This window comes from Gossypium hirsutum, chromosome D09, assembly GCF_007990345.1.
Source record: "Gossypium hirsutum isolate 1008001.06 chromosome D09, Gossypium_hirsutum_v2.1, whole genome shotgun sequence".
NCBI classification, from domain to species: Eukaryota; Viridiplantae; Streptophyta; class Magnoliopsida; order Malvales; family Malvaceae; genus Gossypium; species Gossypium hirsutum.
The window spans coordinates 31269903-31284410 of NC_053445.1; the positions used below are offsets into that span (position 1 = coordinate 31269903).

General features: G+C 29.5%; 1 protein-coding gene across 2 annotated transcripts; it reads right to left on the reverse strand.

Moving 5' to 3' along the window:
* Positions 1 to 12953: 12953 nt before the first annotated feature.
* LOC107891876 (uncharacterized) lies at positions 12954 to 14014 on the reverse strand. Of its 2 annotated transcripts, XM_016816805.2 has the most exons (3): positions 13938 to 14014; positions 13633 to 13827; positions 12954 to 13283 (listed from the first exon to the last, which is right to left on the reverse strand). In XM_016816805.2, the coding sequence occupies exons 2-3, from the start codon at positions 13778 to 13780 to the stop codon at positions 13159 to 13161; spliced, it is 273 nt and encodes a 90-aa protein (XP_016672294.1). In that variant the 5' UTR covers positions 13781 to 13827; positions 13938 to 14014; the 3' UTR covers positions 12954 to 13158. The 2 variants fall into 2 exon arrangements, with proteins under 2 accessions (XP_016672294.1, XP_016672293.1); XM_016816804.2 differs by lacking the exon at positions 13938 to 14014 and having other exon boundaries at positions 13633 to 13883.
* Positions 14015 to 14508: the final 494 nt, after the last annotated feature.

Below are 14508 nucleotides of genomic sequence, written 5' to 3' on the forward strand. Positions count from 1 at the left end.
TCCAACTCCAAATTTGAGTGAAATGAAATATGATTGCAAAGAGGACCAACAGTGGGAATCCACGGGTCCCTCCATCATTTAATATTGTTCCCATCTCCCATTGACCAAATTAAAATTTCCCGAATTAGCGGTCATACTTTTGATAAACCTTTTCAAAGAAAAGAGTCACTTCTTTCATCCAAAGTCTCAGTCAATCTATTCTTTATTCCATATCTTATCTGAAGAACATGAACCCAAAGAGCATTAGAATTTGAGACAATATTAAATCTGAGTTTCATCATGAAGGCCGTATTATGATCCCTTAATTGCCTTAAGCCTAAACCACCATTGGCCCGAGATTGACACACGAGCTCCCAATTGACTAGTGCCATTTTCTTTCTATTACTAGAAGATCCCCAAAAGAACTGTCATTTATACTAGTAATTTTTTTGAACAAATTTGTTTAAATAAAACTCTATTGTTCACATTAATATCATTCGTATTTATCCTCAATGATTTTTTCACGCAAAGAAAAATGTAAGTAAATATTGGCTCACTGATTGCCTTATGTTTAATTAATACTAAGTTGCATTACGTGGTAAGATCGTAATGTAAGAAGACAACTTATATTAGTATGTAACCTAAAAAGTTTATAGTCTGATGAATCGAAATTGAAAAAATTGATTAAAGGGCTATTATGTCATCTATCAAGTCCGAATAGAGAGGTATTCTGTCTTGGGTATTGGAGTAATTGACTCCCAGAAGATAGAGACATAGATGTGATTCTCAAGATTGGCAATAACATCGAATGGGACACAAGTTGAATTAATTCTAGATCTATTTATGAATTAATTCACTTGTGAAGATCATAGTGTGACTTACCTCAATATTGAGTAAGTGACTGACTATGTGTGCATGACTCGTATACTTTGATTTAGTAAAAGCTTGAGTTCAAATAACTTAATAATCAAAAATTGGTATGATGAGTATATGACTTATGCATGACATAGCTTCATTTACAATAGTGAAAGTCATAGCCCAAAGAAGGGCTAAATGATATCCTCTCATTGGCACCACATGATAGATGGAAACGTAACGTGACCATTGGGAATTTATCTAGAAAAAATGATTTAATTACTATTTGTTAGTAATTAACTTTTTTTTTCATGCAAGAAGATATAATGACTACTATGAGATAAATAGGATCATATTAGGTGAACAAATTTAACCTAAAGAGATCAAAGATATCCTATAAGGATAACAAACTTACGACAAGGTCATTGGACAATCATTTTTTAAGATGCTTTCATGGAATGACTCAATTGTTAAATAAATTGTAATTAACAAACGAAGAGTCAAACTTAATTAAAAATAATTTGAGTCCTAATTATATATGTACAACCGGTGCTATGCTAACTTGACATAACTCAAAACGAATTGCTATCTAGAATCGATAATTTGGAATAAATGAAACGAAGATTAAGAGAAATAAATAACATCTATCACTATCCACAGTGAATGTGTTTTCTCGCTAAGTATAAAAGATGACTTAAAAATTGAATTAATTTCTTTGAATTATTATTTAATTAGTTATAATTAAATAATTGAAGTTCAAAGTAAAAATTAAATTAATTAACCACCATAGTTTTATTGAGTAGGGTAATTAAATATATTTCCTCGTAAATTTTATATATGTTAAAGTTGCTATGGTTTTAATGGAATTCTAATTGGTTTGAAAAACTAATTTAATAGGATAAATTAATTAATATTTTTTAAAAAATAGAAAACAATTACTATATTGGTCAAATTAAGTGTGGGTTAAAAATCTAGATAACATATATAATTGTTTCCAGTACATGAGACGGGTCTAACAAGCCCATCCCATATGAAAGGAGAGACTGCTAGAAAAAAAAAGATTTGGAAAACGTAGCGAAAGATAAATTTAGGAAAAAATCAGAGTTTTAATTTTTTTTTCAAAACAAAATCTTGGTTGTGATATCTAAAATAATAAACACTTAATCAAAATTGCACCTTTTCAATTCGTCTAGGATGAGTGCTTCGATCGAGTAGTCTTCTCTGCTATCCTCAAGCTCACGTCTGCCAAGTATGGGCTCGCTTCAAATCAAAAAAATTTTCACAAAAATTACCAGTGGAGTAATTTTTCTATTTCTCTAAACTTTTATGTCAAGTTGTAAATCAAAAAAATCTCTCTAGAAATTTTCTAGAATAATCTCTTCAGAGAATTTTCTCTCTACAATTTTATCTTGAATTCAATTGTGTGTAAATAATGACCCAATGCTCCCTTTATATAAAGAGAGTTTAGAGAGTTCAATTATAATTAACTTTAATATTAAATTTAATCTAATATTTAGAGTTTAGAGAGTTCAATTATAATTAACTTTAATATTAAATTTAATCTAATATTTATCTTGATAAATATTAGATTAAATTCTTTATTAAATCTTATTAAAATAATAGAATATTTATCTACAAGATAAACATTAAATTTAATTTAATATTAAGATAATCACTTTAATATTAAATTAATAAAATACTATTGAAATAAGTATTAAATTAAATTTAATATTAAACTTTTAAAATAATATTATTTTTGGAATAATTAATCTGAAATCAAATTCTCTGGTAGAGTCCCAATAGGAGTGTAACCCTTCCACTGCTCAACCACCAATGGCCAACCATCACCGGCCACTGGGACACCATCGTCCCAACCACCGGCACCGCCGTGTCCGGTGATGCAGATGCGACACCCTTATGGCACCCCGAGCCGGTTCGACTGTTATCGGTTCGGTCCGGGTCAATGACGACCCGACCGATCGAGTCAGCCATCGATTGTATCGTGAGCTTGATTTCACATACCGAGCCCGGTTCGACCAATTTTTGGATATTGGTCTCAGTTTTGGGTACCTAAATCCAATTTATGATTTCAGATCCAATTTTCAAGTTCAATTACCCATTAGACCAATTGTCTAACTTGAAAAGTAACTTTCAAAAATATCATATTAATTTTAATTGATTTGATTAATTTAATTTTACTTAATCAAAACTAATTTTTCAAAAAAATTCACTTAGATTTTTTAAATTAATTTTTTAAGAAAATTCTTTAATAAAATTCTCTAGTTGAACAATTCTCATGACCACCTAATTTAATTCTACATCGAATAAATCAACTCAATTAGATTATCCCCAAAGTCGTAGAATTTACTTTTGATTCAAATGCAGTCTAATCGAGCTTTGGTTGAGCTAGCAGGAGGGACCAATCGGACATATACAATTAGACTCTAGTGATTGCAATTATGTCTAGAAATGTCATTCCGATAATTCGCAATTACTTAATCATGGAGTCAGTCCACAAGAAGTACCATGATTGAAAACTCTTTATTGTATACTCTTTACGAAAGCAATTCATCCAACTACTTTGTCCAATGACATCGTCATGTGTGTGTTACTCTCATATAATATCCTTGATTCATTTGAGTTAAATCCGTTCACTCAATACAATCATATTTTATCTCATTGTCACCATTGTGTCTTCTTAATGATTAAAATGATCACTGCCAACAAATGGTTGTGATAAATTGTTCATTCAAGAACAAGCAACCCATACCCACTTTCCATATTTATCAATTCATACAATACCAATGAGAGGATATAATTAACTCTTTAATTGAGCTATGAATTCCACTGTTGCTAGTAAAGCCATGCCATACACAAGTCATGTACCCAACATACCGGCTATGGGCTCGATCATTTTTAGAGTATAAGCCTTCACTTATATCAAAGCACTTGAGTTGCATACGCATGGTCAGTGACTAACTCAAGATTTAGGTAAATCACCATAACGTCACAAGTGAATTAATTCACAAACGGATTCAGAATTAATTCATCTTAGGCCCAATCCAATGTATCATTCTACCAATAAATACATCTATGTCTCTACTCGTGGAGTCAACTACTCCGATAGCTAAGACTAGTCATCTCCCCAATTACAATTGTAGACGACATAATAATCCTTCTCATTATTTGAATCAAATACTCACTTTAATTTTTTTACGAGATTACAGACTCATTTAGATTATCTACTGAAGTAAGTTGTCTTTCTCGCAATGTAAATGTTTTTTACAATGCCACTTATCTTCAGTTTGAACTTTAGACAATCAATGAGCTAATATTTGCTTGTCACAATTTTGCTATGCATGCAAAATATAAAAGACATAAATACAAAAGACATAATAGTGAAATGTGAAATTAACTTTATTTATTTATTAATCGTTCAAATAAATAGAAAATAATTACATTTTTGCTACAATATGGGCACATTTCTCAACAAAGACAAACCCTAGTGTTCAACAAGGTGAGCTGCCACACTTAGGGTTCCTAAATAAGAAAACTGTATTTCCTATTAAAATATTATTTTTTTAAATTACCCTTTGTTCAAATAAATCTCTTGTATTGATTTTTTATAACTAAGGGATGACCTAATTAACAAAAAATAAAATGCCATTAATCTGTTAGAAAATAGTGGTAATTTTATTTATAATAATAAATCTATTTTTTAAAAAGCCTAAAGTTTTTTGGTTTCTCATTGAGAGAAAATTTACTTTCCCACTAAAATTTAATTAATGCTTTCATTTTGTACATTTGGTTTGTGTTGATTGAGTCTACGCTCAAAACAATCTACGGCTCGAGGATATAAAAGAAGTTCGTTTGGTAGAAAGCCATAAAATAACTTATATCGTCTCACAAAAAGCAAAGTAATAATTTGGTTTAGGGTTTACTACTATAAATAGCACAATTTAAGAAAAAAATTTAAACGTCCATTGTGCAAACGTTCACTATTTTCTTAATCAATTTTTCCAACAAAGAGTTGCTCTGATAAATGGTTATTCATGTTGCAGCCATATTACCGTACTTACAAATTATGCAACACACACCTAATAATTATCTTTCCTATTTCTATGAACATACATGAGCTTACATGCTTAAACGAAGAGGAGCTTTACAAATAACGTCTCTTTAAGTGCCTCAGATTCCACATCCTGGGATGGGTTGATAGATAACATATCTTTAAGTGCCTCATGTTCCACATCCTAAAAACTTATAGTAAGTGTTTCGACTAGCTCTTTCCACTAGGTGCAAGTGAGGTGGCTTCTAGGGGTGCGACGAGGTGTCCTTTGTGTTGGGATCTAATGCCCATAGTGTTGTGATATCATCAAGTGTACTTGTAATTTTTCAAACAGAATGATTTAATAAAATCCTATTATTCTCATTAATATTTTTTGTATAATATCCTCAATAGTTTTTGCACACAAAGTAAAATGTAAGTAAATTAGCTCATTGATTATCTAACATTTAATTAATATTAAGTTGTATTATGTAGTTAGATCGTAATGCGAGAAGGTAACTTATATTAGTAGATAATCTAAATGGTCCATAGCCTAATCAAAACTGAGTAATTTAATTAAAAGACTATTATGTAGTCTATCAATTCAAGTAGGGAGATAACTTGTCTTGGGTATTGAAGTGGATGACTCCCAAAAGATAGAGACAAAGATGTGATTGTCTAGACTGATAGTACATCAGACAGGACCCAGGTAGAATAAATCCTAGGTATGTTTATGAATTTATTCTATTGTGATGTTCATAGTGTGACTTACCTCAATTCTTAGAAAGTGGTGATTATGTATGCATGACTTGTATATTTTGATGTATTGAAAGTTTGAGTTCAATTGGTAATAGAGCTAAATGCTGGTATATGATAGATGGAAAAGTAATGTGGCCACAAGTTATTTTTCTAGGACGAATGATTTAATTTCTATTTGTCAGTAATTAGTTTTTTTCATTAAGGAAGATGTAATGATTACTATGAGATAAAATAGGATCATATTGGGTAAATGGATTTAACTCAAACAAATTAAAGATATCCTATAAGGGTAACACATATATGACAAGGTCATTGGACGAACACTTGATAAGTAGCTTTCATAATGGTATATAACAAAGAGAGCTCAGTCATGGTGGTATTTTAGTGAAATGATTTCATGACTAAATAAATTAAAACTTAATTACAAATTATTTAAGCCCTAATTATATATGTCTAATCAGTCTCTATGTTACCTTGGTACGACTCTGTACGGTTTGCAATAGAATCAACATGAATGAATGAAAACGACAAATTAGAGAAATAGATCGCATGTATCATTATCCGTAGTGAATGCGCTTTCTCGTCTATGTAAGAGATGACTTAAATATTAAATTAATTTATTTAAATTATTATTTAATTATTTTCAATTAAATAATTAAAGTTAGAAGTAAAAATTTAATTAGTCATCATGATCTTGGTGAACAAGTTAATAAAATTAATTTTCTCATAGATTCTATTACAATTAAGTTATCATGACTTTAACATAATTATAATTGGATTGAGAAAATAATTTAATTAGGAAATTAACTAAATTTATTTTAATTAAATAAATAAACAATATTTTTAGAATAGAAAAATAATTATTAGGTTGATAAAATTATGAGCTGATTTAAAGATCAGATGACACAGATAATCAATACCTGATACGTGAGACAGGCTTAGAGACCCATCTACACAGCAAAAGGCGACAACCCTAATGTTCATAGGGTGTACCTGTCGCCACTATGTATCCTTAAATGGGATTGTTTGTATTTTATATTAAAATAATATTATTTATTCACCCTCGTTCAATTGAGACTCTTGTATTCTTCTCTATAGATAGAGATTATTAGTTAGGTCAAATAGATACCTCCTAATAGTTAATACTCTATCAAAATCTAATGTGATTTATTTTTTCAAATAAATACTATATTTTGCGAGAGTTCATCTTTCGGTTTCTAACTCTTGAGAAAATTAATATTCCACTAAATATTAATTAAAGTTTTCATTTTCTGGAATTTATTCGTAAAATTAAAACCCACACTTTAAGTAAACCGGAGTTCGAGATTAGCAGAGAAGCCAATTTGGTTAAAGCCACTAAACGTTTAGAACTATCTAACTCAAAGCACAAGTATTATTTTTTGTTAGGGTTTATTGCTATAAATAACACAACCACTTAGTTTTAAAATTTTTTTAATTTTTCACTATGCAATAAAAACTATTTCTAAACCGAATACGAATTCAAACTGGATCCACCCATCCCTCTCTCAATATTGTATGATATAAAAAAAATCATATATCTAATCATAACATTCAGATTATAACATCTCTAATGTTAGACTAATAACATTTGAATTTGAGAAAAAGAAACACTAATAATATTCGACATGCTACTATATATTTGCAAAAAAATTAACTAAAAACATATATAAAAATAAATAACTTTTGGAAAAAAGCCCTGATCTTAAGTATATTGGCTCGAGACTTATTATGTGAAATTATACGAGTGAGTCTTTGAGTACCCATCATGTTCTGCTTTCATGTGCGGTTTTAGTCTAATTTTCTAGTTATAATTCAGATTGTTCCAAGTTATTAATCCATTTGTGATATAATAATTTGATTCTACATTTTACTTAATCGAAAAATCCATTTATGTTGTAATAGTTTAATACTTATAAGTAACAGCCCGTTTTTAGTGAAATCGAAACAGTGGTTTCGGGACCACAAATCTGAGTCCAGAAGAAAAATTATTTTAATATTATTTTATAATCTACCGTATGATAGGAATATCATATAAAAATTTCATCAAGAAAATTTTACCGATTACATGTTTAATTGATAAAAGGACCAAATTGCATAAAATGCAAAAGTTGAATTCTAGTAGCTATAAGTATCAAATAGCTATGGAATTCAAAATTTGAGGTCCTTATATGGAAAATAGACAATTAAGAGGAGTTCGTAGATAAGTATGATGAGTCATCCATGGAAAATTAAATAAAGAAAATGACTAAATTGGAAAGATGAAATAATATTAGATGATATTTTAATTAAATAACAAATTTAATCATTTTATATCATCTTTCCCAAATTAAATACATGGAAACTCTAGCTAAGAGAAGAGAACTCAAGAAAGTTTATTTGGCTTAATTGGGTAAGCATTCTTGTCTCGTTTTTAGTAATTTTTATGTTTCTGAGATCGTAAAAGCTTAATTTAACTATCTCGGGGATTAATTTGTAAAATTATCAAATTATTAGGGTTTTTCCGTAGATGAATATGCATGAATTATGAAATTTATGGTAGAAAATGAAATGTTGTTGATAGATAAACAACTTTTGTAAAGTGAATTTTGATGAAATTGTGATTTAGGGACTAAATTGTAAAATTGTAAAATTCATGAAAAAATTTTGAATTTTATGAAATACAGGGGCTGCTATTGTGATATGTATAAATCAGCTAGGCTTGGAATAAGGATTAAACAACATAAATTTTATTTTTCGAGCCTAGGGACGAAATCAAAATTACTTAAAAAAGTATAGGGGCAAAATAATAATTTTGACCAAGATGTAAATTGGATTGAATTGAATATGAACTGTATTAAATTGATGTTAAATTTATTCGTATAGATCCAGATAAATCAAATACGAAGTTAGATCGTGGAAAAGAAAAAGTGTCGGATTAGTAGATTACAATTCATGAACATTTGTCAATGTAGGTTCGTGTAACTAAATTGTATATTTATATGTTTGAATTGAATGTTGTGTATGTGAAATTGTGTTATTGTTATTGATATGAAATTGATTACACATCTGACAAAGCCCGATAAACGTTAAGTTCTGTTTGAATAGATGAAATTCGATGGACACAGGGTTCCCGAATTAGTTTTGGTCCTGCATATGTTGCGAACACACCACAACACGAAAGAGTGTCCCGTTATTAGCCCTCTCGAGTTTCCCGTTATGTGGTTCTTGCGAGCTTCCCGTTAATAGCTCTTCGAAGCATCCCTATCGGTTGTGATCTTGTATGTGTTGTAGACCCACCGCAACTCTTATGAGCGTCCTGATATATGACTCTTCATGAGCTTCCTTTGTGAGCTTCCTGATTTATGGCTCTCCAGAGCTTCCCGATATAACTCGCTTGAACTTCTTGATATATGATCTGGAGTTTCCCAATTAATGGTTCTTTGGAGCTACCTTTTATTGGCTCACATGAGCTTCCTGATTAAGGCTCTTATGAGCTTCTCGTTATATAGCCAGGATAAGCTTCCAATTACATGGCTCACATGAGTTTCCCCTTATAAGGCTCAAGAGAGGGCTTCCCGATTATGTGCTCTAATGAGCACTCCTGAATATGAATTGACGGATTACAATTTGTACACTTCAAGTGTACTACCTGTGTATCCATCGATATTTCTAATAAATTCAACGGGAAAAGTTCGGACATGGGATAATCTGAATGTGAGATAAATTATTATGGAAATGTATATGTTATATGAATATATGATGTGGAAAACATATGTACATGAAAATTGTTACATGATGAGCTCATCCTTGTTTCTTAATGTTCACATGAAGTACATGACTAACATGTTTCTTGAGGTTATATGTGTTTACGCAAATTGCCAATTTTTTTTTGGATGAATTTTGCATGCTTACTTTAAATGTAAATGATTGGTAAGTTGATTTCCCGTTATACGAACTTACTAAGCATAAAATGCTTACTCTGTTTTATTTTTCCTCTGTTCTATAGTAATTCAGAGGCTCGTTGGGTTGAAAACTTGGCGGAGATATCATCACACTATCCATCAACCAATCTCGGTATATTTAGTAAATTAACTTTGGTTATAATGGCATGTATAGGTTATCTTGGCCAATGTTGGCATATAAATGTTTTGGTTGTAATTAGCTATTAGAATGGCTTGTAATGGTCATGTTTTGATATATATGGTATTATCATGTTTGAAGTATGAATTTGATTATGCATATATGCATTTGGTATCTAGGTAAGTATAAGTTTTGGAATGACATAATAATAAATTGTCTATTAGGGTGCCTAAAAGCACATTGGTTGTATGTGTAATATGTCAAGTTTAAGACATGATTTTGGTTAGTTTTAAGTGCTTTGATATGGTTTGTGAATGTATTTAAGTGTTATTGTAGGTAGAAGACAAGTTTGGGTGAGAAATATGGCTAGTAAATGGCGTTACTTTGCCTACACAAGCAGAGACACGGGTGTGTGTCTTAGTTGTGTGTGACACACGGCCTAGCACATGGGCGTGTGTCCCCTACATCATTAAAATTCAAAACAAAATGCTCAATATTTTTCATACGGCCTGACACACGGGCGTATGGCTTGGCTGTGTGACCCCTGCACCTACACACGGCCTAACACACGAGCATGTGACCCAAGTCAGAGAGTTACACGGGCTGGGATATGGCCATGTGCCCCATTTCGAATGCCCACACGGCCTGACCACACAGGCGTGTGCCCCTGCACCCAGGAAAAATTTTAAAATTTCGCGAAAAAGTTCTCTGAGTACCCGATTTAGTCCCGACTTGTTTCTAATGCATATTTTGAGCCTCGAGGGCTCATATAAGGGACTTTATGAATAATATATGACATGAATGTTAAATGTTATGAAATATCTGTATTTGATTTGTAAATTTCGGTAATGCTCTGTAACCCTATTTCAACGACGGATACGGTTAGGGGTGTTACATTATAATTATTTGAACATATATTTATATTGTAATACTTTTTTAAAAAAATAAAATAACTTGATTCGTGAAGTTCAACTGAAATTCATAACAAATTTTCCATATTCAAATTCCATATTCATTAAACACAATAAATCTCATTCTAAGATTTCAGATTACATCATCTTTAATATTAATCTATAAAATATTTGCATTTCAATTTGAGTTAATTCAACCAAACATATTTAAATTACGACTCAGTTCTCAAATTTTAAAATATTTTAATTATATTATTAAATTATCGATATTATATTAATAAGGTCTTTTCGTTATTAAAATTATTAATTTAACTGTTAAATAAGATGTCACGATTTAAAATGAAAATTAAAAAAAAGTATTGTAAAAATAATGATTTAGAGATTTTTAAAGCTTTTACAAAAATTATTATTCACATTCTCTTTTTCTTTGATTTTATTTTATTTTTCATTTTAAATTTTAAAAATTATGCAACAACATTTTACTTTTCTTTTAAAATTTTTGTTTTAAATTATGTTATATAAGATTTTATGTGTCATTCTAAATTAGTGATTTCCAAAGTTGTTTGAACATGATTGAATCAAGAACTAACTGAGGTATTGATCTGGAGAAGAGCATTGAATCGTTTGACCCAAAAACCAGAACAAATTGGTTAAATTAGGAAAAAAAAAACTTGCTGGACCGATCAAATCGAATTTTTAATATTTTTATTTTTTATAAATGTTTTAATAATTTATATAATCGAACCAAATGAACCAATCTGACCAGCGAACCAATGACCTGATCGGTTCGACCACCAATTCGATTCTGAAAACCTTGATAATTTCAATAATGGAAGGACTTGATGAATATAACATCAATAGTTTATGGATGTATTAGAATGCTTTGAAGGTTGAGGACCAATTTAAAATGAGAGTCATAGCTTGGGGATGTGTAGTGCAATTATCTCTTTGAATTTTAACAAAAAAAAAACTAATAAATTATTGGATAAACTATAAAAACAGCCACTCAACTATGAGCACTCAACTATGAGCATGCTTCTGTTTTAGTCACACAAGTTTAAAATTTTCTATTTTAATCACTAACATTATTGTAATTTAATATTTTAATCACCTATCCATTAAATCACTAATAAAAACCGTTTTTATTGGCATAATAACAAATTTAACCCTTCAATGTTTACAAATTCTATCAATTTAGTTTTAATTCTAAAAACTTCAAAAAATTTAATCAACTTTACAAATTCTATCAATTTAATTTTGATTCTTAAAAATTAAAACTTTAAAAATAAAAAAATATTTAAAACTTCATTTTGTTTAAAAAAATACATAAATTTTATAAAAATAAATACAAAATTATAAATAAATGAATACCCATTTTTTTTCTAACTTGAAATTTATTTATTAAAAATTTTGTATAAATAAAATAAATTTTAGAAATCACAAACAAAACTTGAACTAAATTCAAACATTTCCTTCTTTTTTTTTTAGTTTTATTTTATAAATAATAATTTATTTATTATATGTTTGATATTGTTCCGTAATCTTCACCAAATTTGTCAAGCATTGAGGACCGCTTTCGCCCACAACTAACGACACCAATAATCCTTACTCCGAATTCTTCAATTTTCATATCCTCTATCATCGTAACTTCTTATTAGGAGTATGTTGTTGAAGTACTGGCACCTACTAAATATCTAAGACTTCATCTTCTCTTGTCTATCCCCAATTTTGCCCACCCTAAGGTTGCATCTAACCCAACCTAAACATGATTCATGAGTTTTTCCCTTAAATTGTTTTATTTATGTATTATTATTTTAATAAATAAATTTCATGTTAGAAAAATTAAAAAATAAGTATTAATTTATTTATTAATATTTTTATAGGTTTATATGTATTTTTATAAAAGCTTATGTATTTTTATCGAAAAATAAACTTTTAAATCTTTTTTAAAATTTTTAAATTTTCTAATATTTAAGAATCAAGACTAAATTAGTAAAATGTGTACAGTTGAGGGTTAGATTTCTAAAATTTCTAAAATTAAAGCCAAACTGATAGAATCTATAAATATTGGAGGGCTAAATTTATTATAATATCAATAAAAAAGATTTAACTGGTGACCGAAATAATAAATTTCTATAACATTAGCAACTAAAATAGAAATTTTAAACCTAATGACCAAACCCTAAACACTAATAATTGAGTGAAAATTTTTATAGCTTACACTAAACTATTATATATTTAAAAAAAAAACTAAAAACATATATAAAAGCAAAATAACTTAATTCGTGAAGTTTTAACTGAAATTCAGAACAAAATTTCCATATTCAAATCCCATATGCATTAACTGCAGTAAAACTATAATAATTCAACATCAAAACTCTCACATTTTCCTCTAAAAAAACCCATTTCCAATCTAAAACATCAACAAAAAAATTCTAATAAGAAGAGCTAAATCAAACTAAACTTATTAAAATTATGAGATAAAACTCCATTAATTAACATAAGAATCAAAAGGGGGGACTCCCATCACAAAACCCTAAATTTCAATCTCCTTGAAGCTTGCTTACCACGATTTTCATGGATTCCTGAGTCTGATTCGTCATTAAACCACCCCACTGATCTCTGAGCCTCCAGCATTATCTGTGAAATACCTGCAAAAATAAAAACAAATTAACAATCTCAGTGCATTAATTTATTATTTAAAGAACTATTAATATTTTAAAAAAACAAATTGTTTTTTACACAGATCATAATTTAATGGGAAAAAAAGCATAAAATCAGAAACCAATGAAATAATTAGAGGAAGAAGGGGATTACAGAACTGGGTTTTTTTTTATCAGTAATCAAATGTATAGATTAAATCATCATTTCAAACAAAATTAAGAATTTAAAAAAATGGGTTTGTTTTTTTCACAGATCATATTAAGAAAAAGTATAAAATCAGAAACGAATGAAAGAATTAGAGAAAGAAGGGATTCTAATTGCTAGTTTTAATTTTGCCTTCTTGAACGGTTTGTTTGTTGTGGCGGATGTCGTGGACGGTGGCGGAGATCTTCCAGTAAAGCGGACGGCCGACGTAGAAGAGAGCCAAGAGGAGGAGAACCGCCAGTGCTATACGAAACGCCAGCTTTGATGTTGACGATGCCATTGACTTTATCGGTTCTGATTTGGTGGAGAATTTGAAGATTTGTTCTTCTGAAAGTTAAAAAAAAAAAATGGAGAAATTAAGTGACTGAAAAACTCAACAAAATTAAACACAAAAAGTAAGTAATAAAACTAAAAACAATGAGCGAGAGATAATCCACCGATGCAGGAGATTATGCCACGTTAGCTTTGAAATATCCCCATGATATGAAATGCTTGTAATAAAATTCAAGTACACCGGATGGTAATTTTATCCCCTTTTTGGGCTAATAGTTGATTTTAACTTTAATGTTTAATTTAATTTTAATTTTTTATCTTAATTAATTATTAAATCTTAATTTTAATATTCAATTTGGTATTTGAGATTTTTTTTTCTCTCAATTAAGCATCTATATTTTTTTTACTGGAGTATATGTTAAATGTTTTTTATTCCACATGATTGGTTTGTGTACTAAATTAAACATTAAAGGCAAATGTAGTTATCAAATTAGGACAAATAAAAACTTAAGCACTAGCTTGAGTCACGAGCAGTAGACCAAAGCCTATAACGAATGCACACGGAATTGCCCATAAAAGGTCAAATGATTAAATAGGGCTTATTTAACCTACTTAAACTGACCTAATTCGTGGAATATATGGAGATATTCATCTACTTAAAACTTTGGTGGTCCAGTGTAAACACTCCACCAACTTGTATTTTATCAGGGTAAATATTGTACTCCTAAAGGATAA

Excerpts from the sequence above, each read along its gene's own strand:
- LOC107891876 (XM_016816805.2), bottom strand. The coding sequence starts at position 13,780 with ATGGCATCGTCAACATCAAAGCTGGCGTTTCGTATAGCACTGGCGGTT. Across the intron at positions 13,284-13,632 it reads CAAACAAACCGTTCAAGAAG|GTATTTCACAGATAATGCTG; the intron begins GCAAAATTAAAA and ends TTATTTTTGCAG.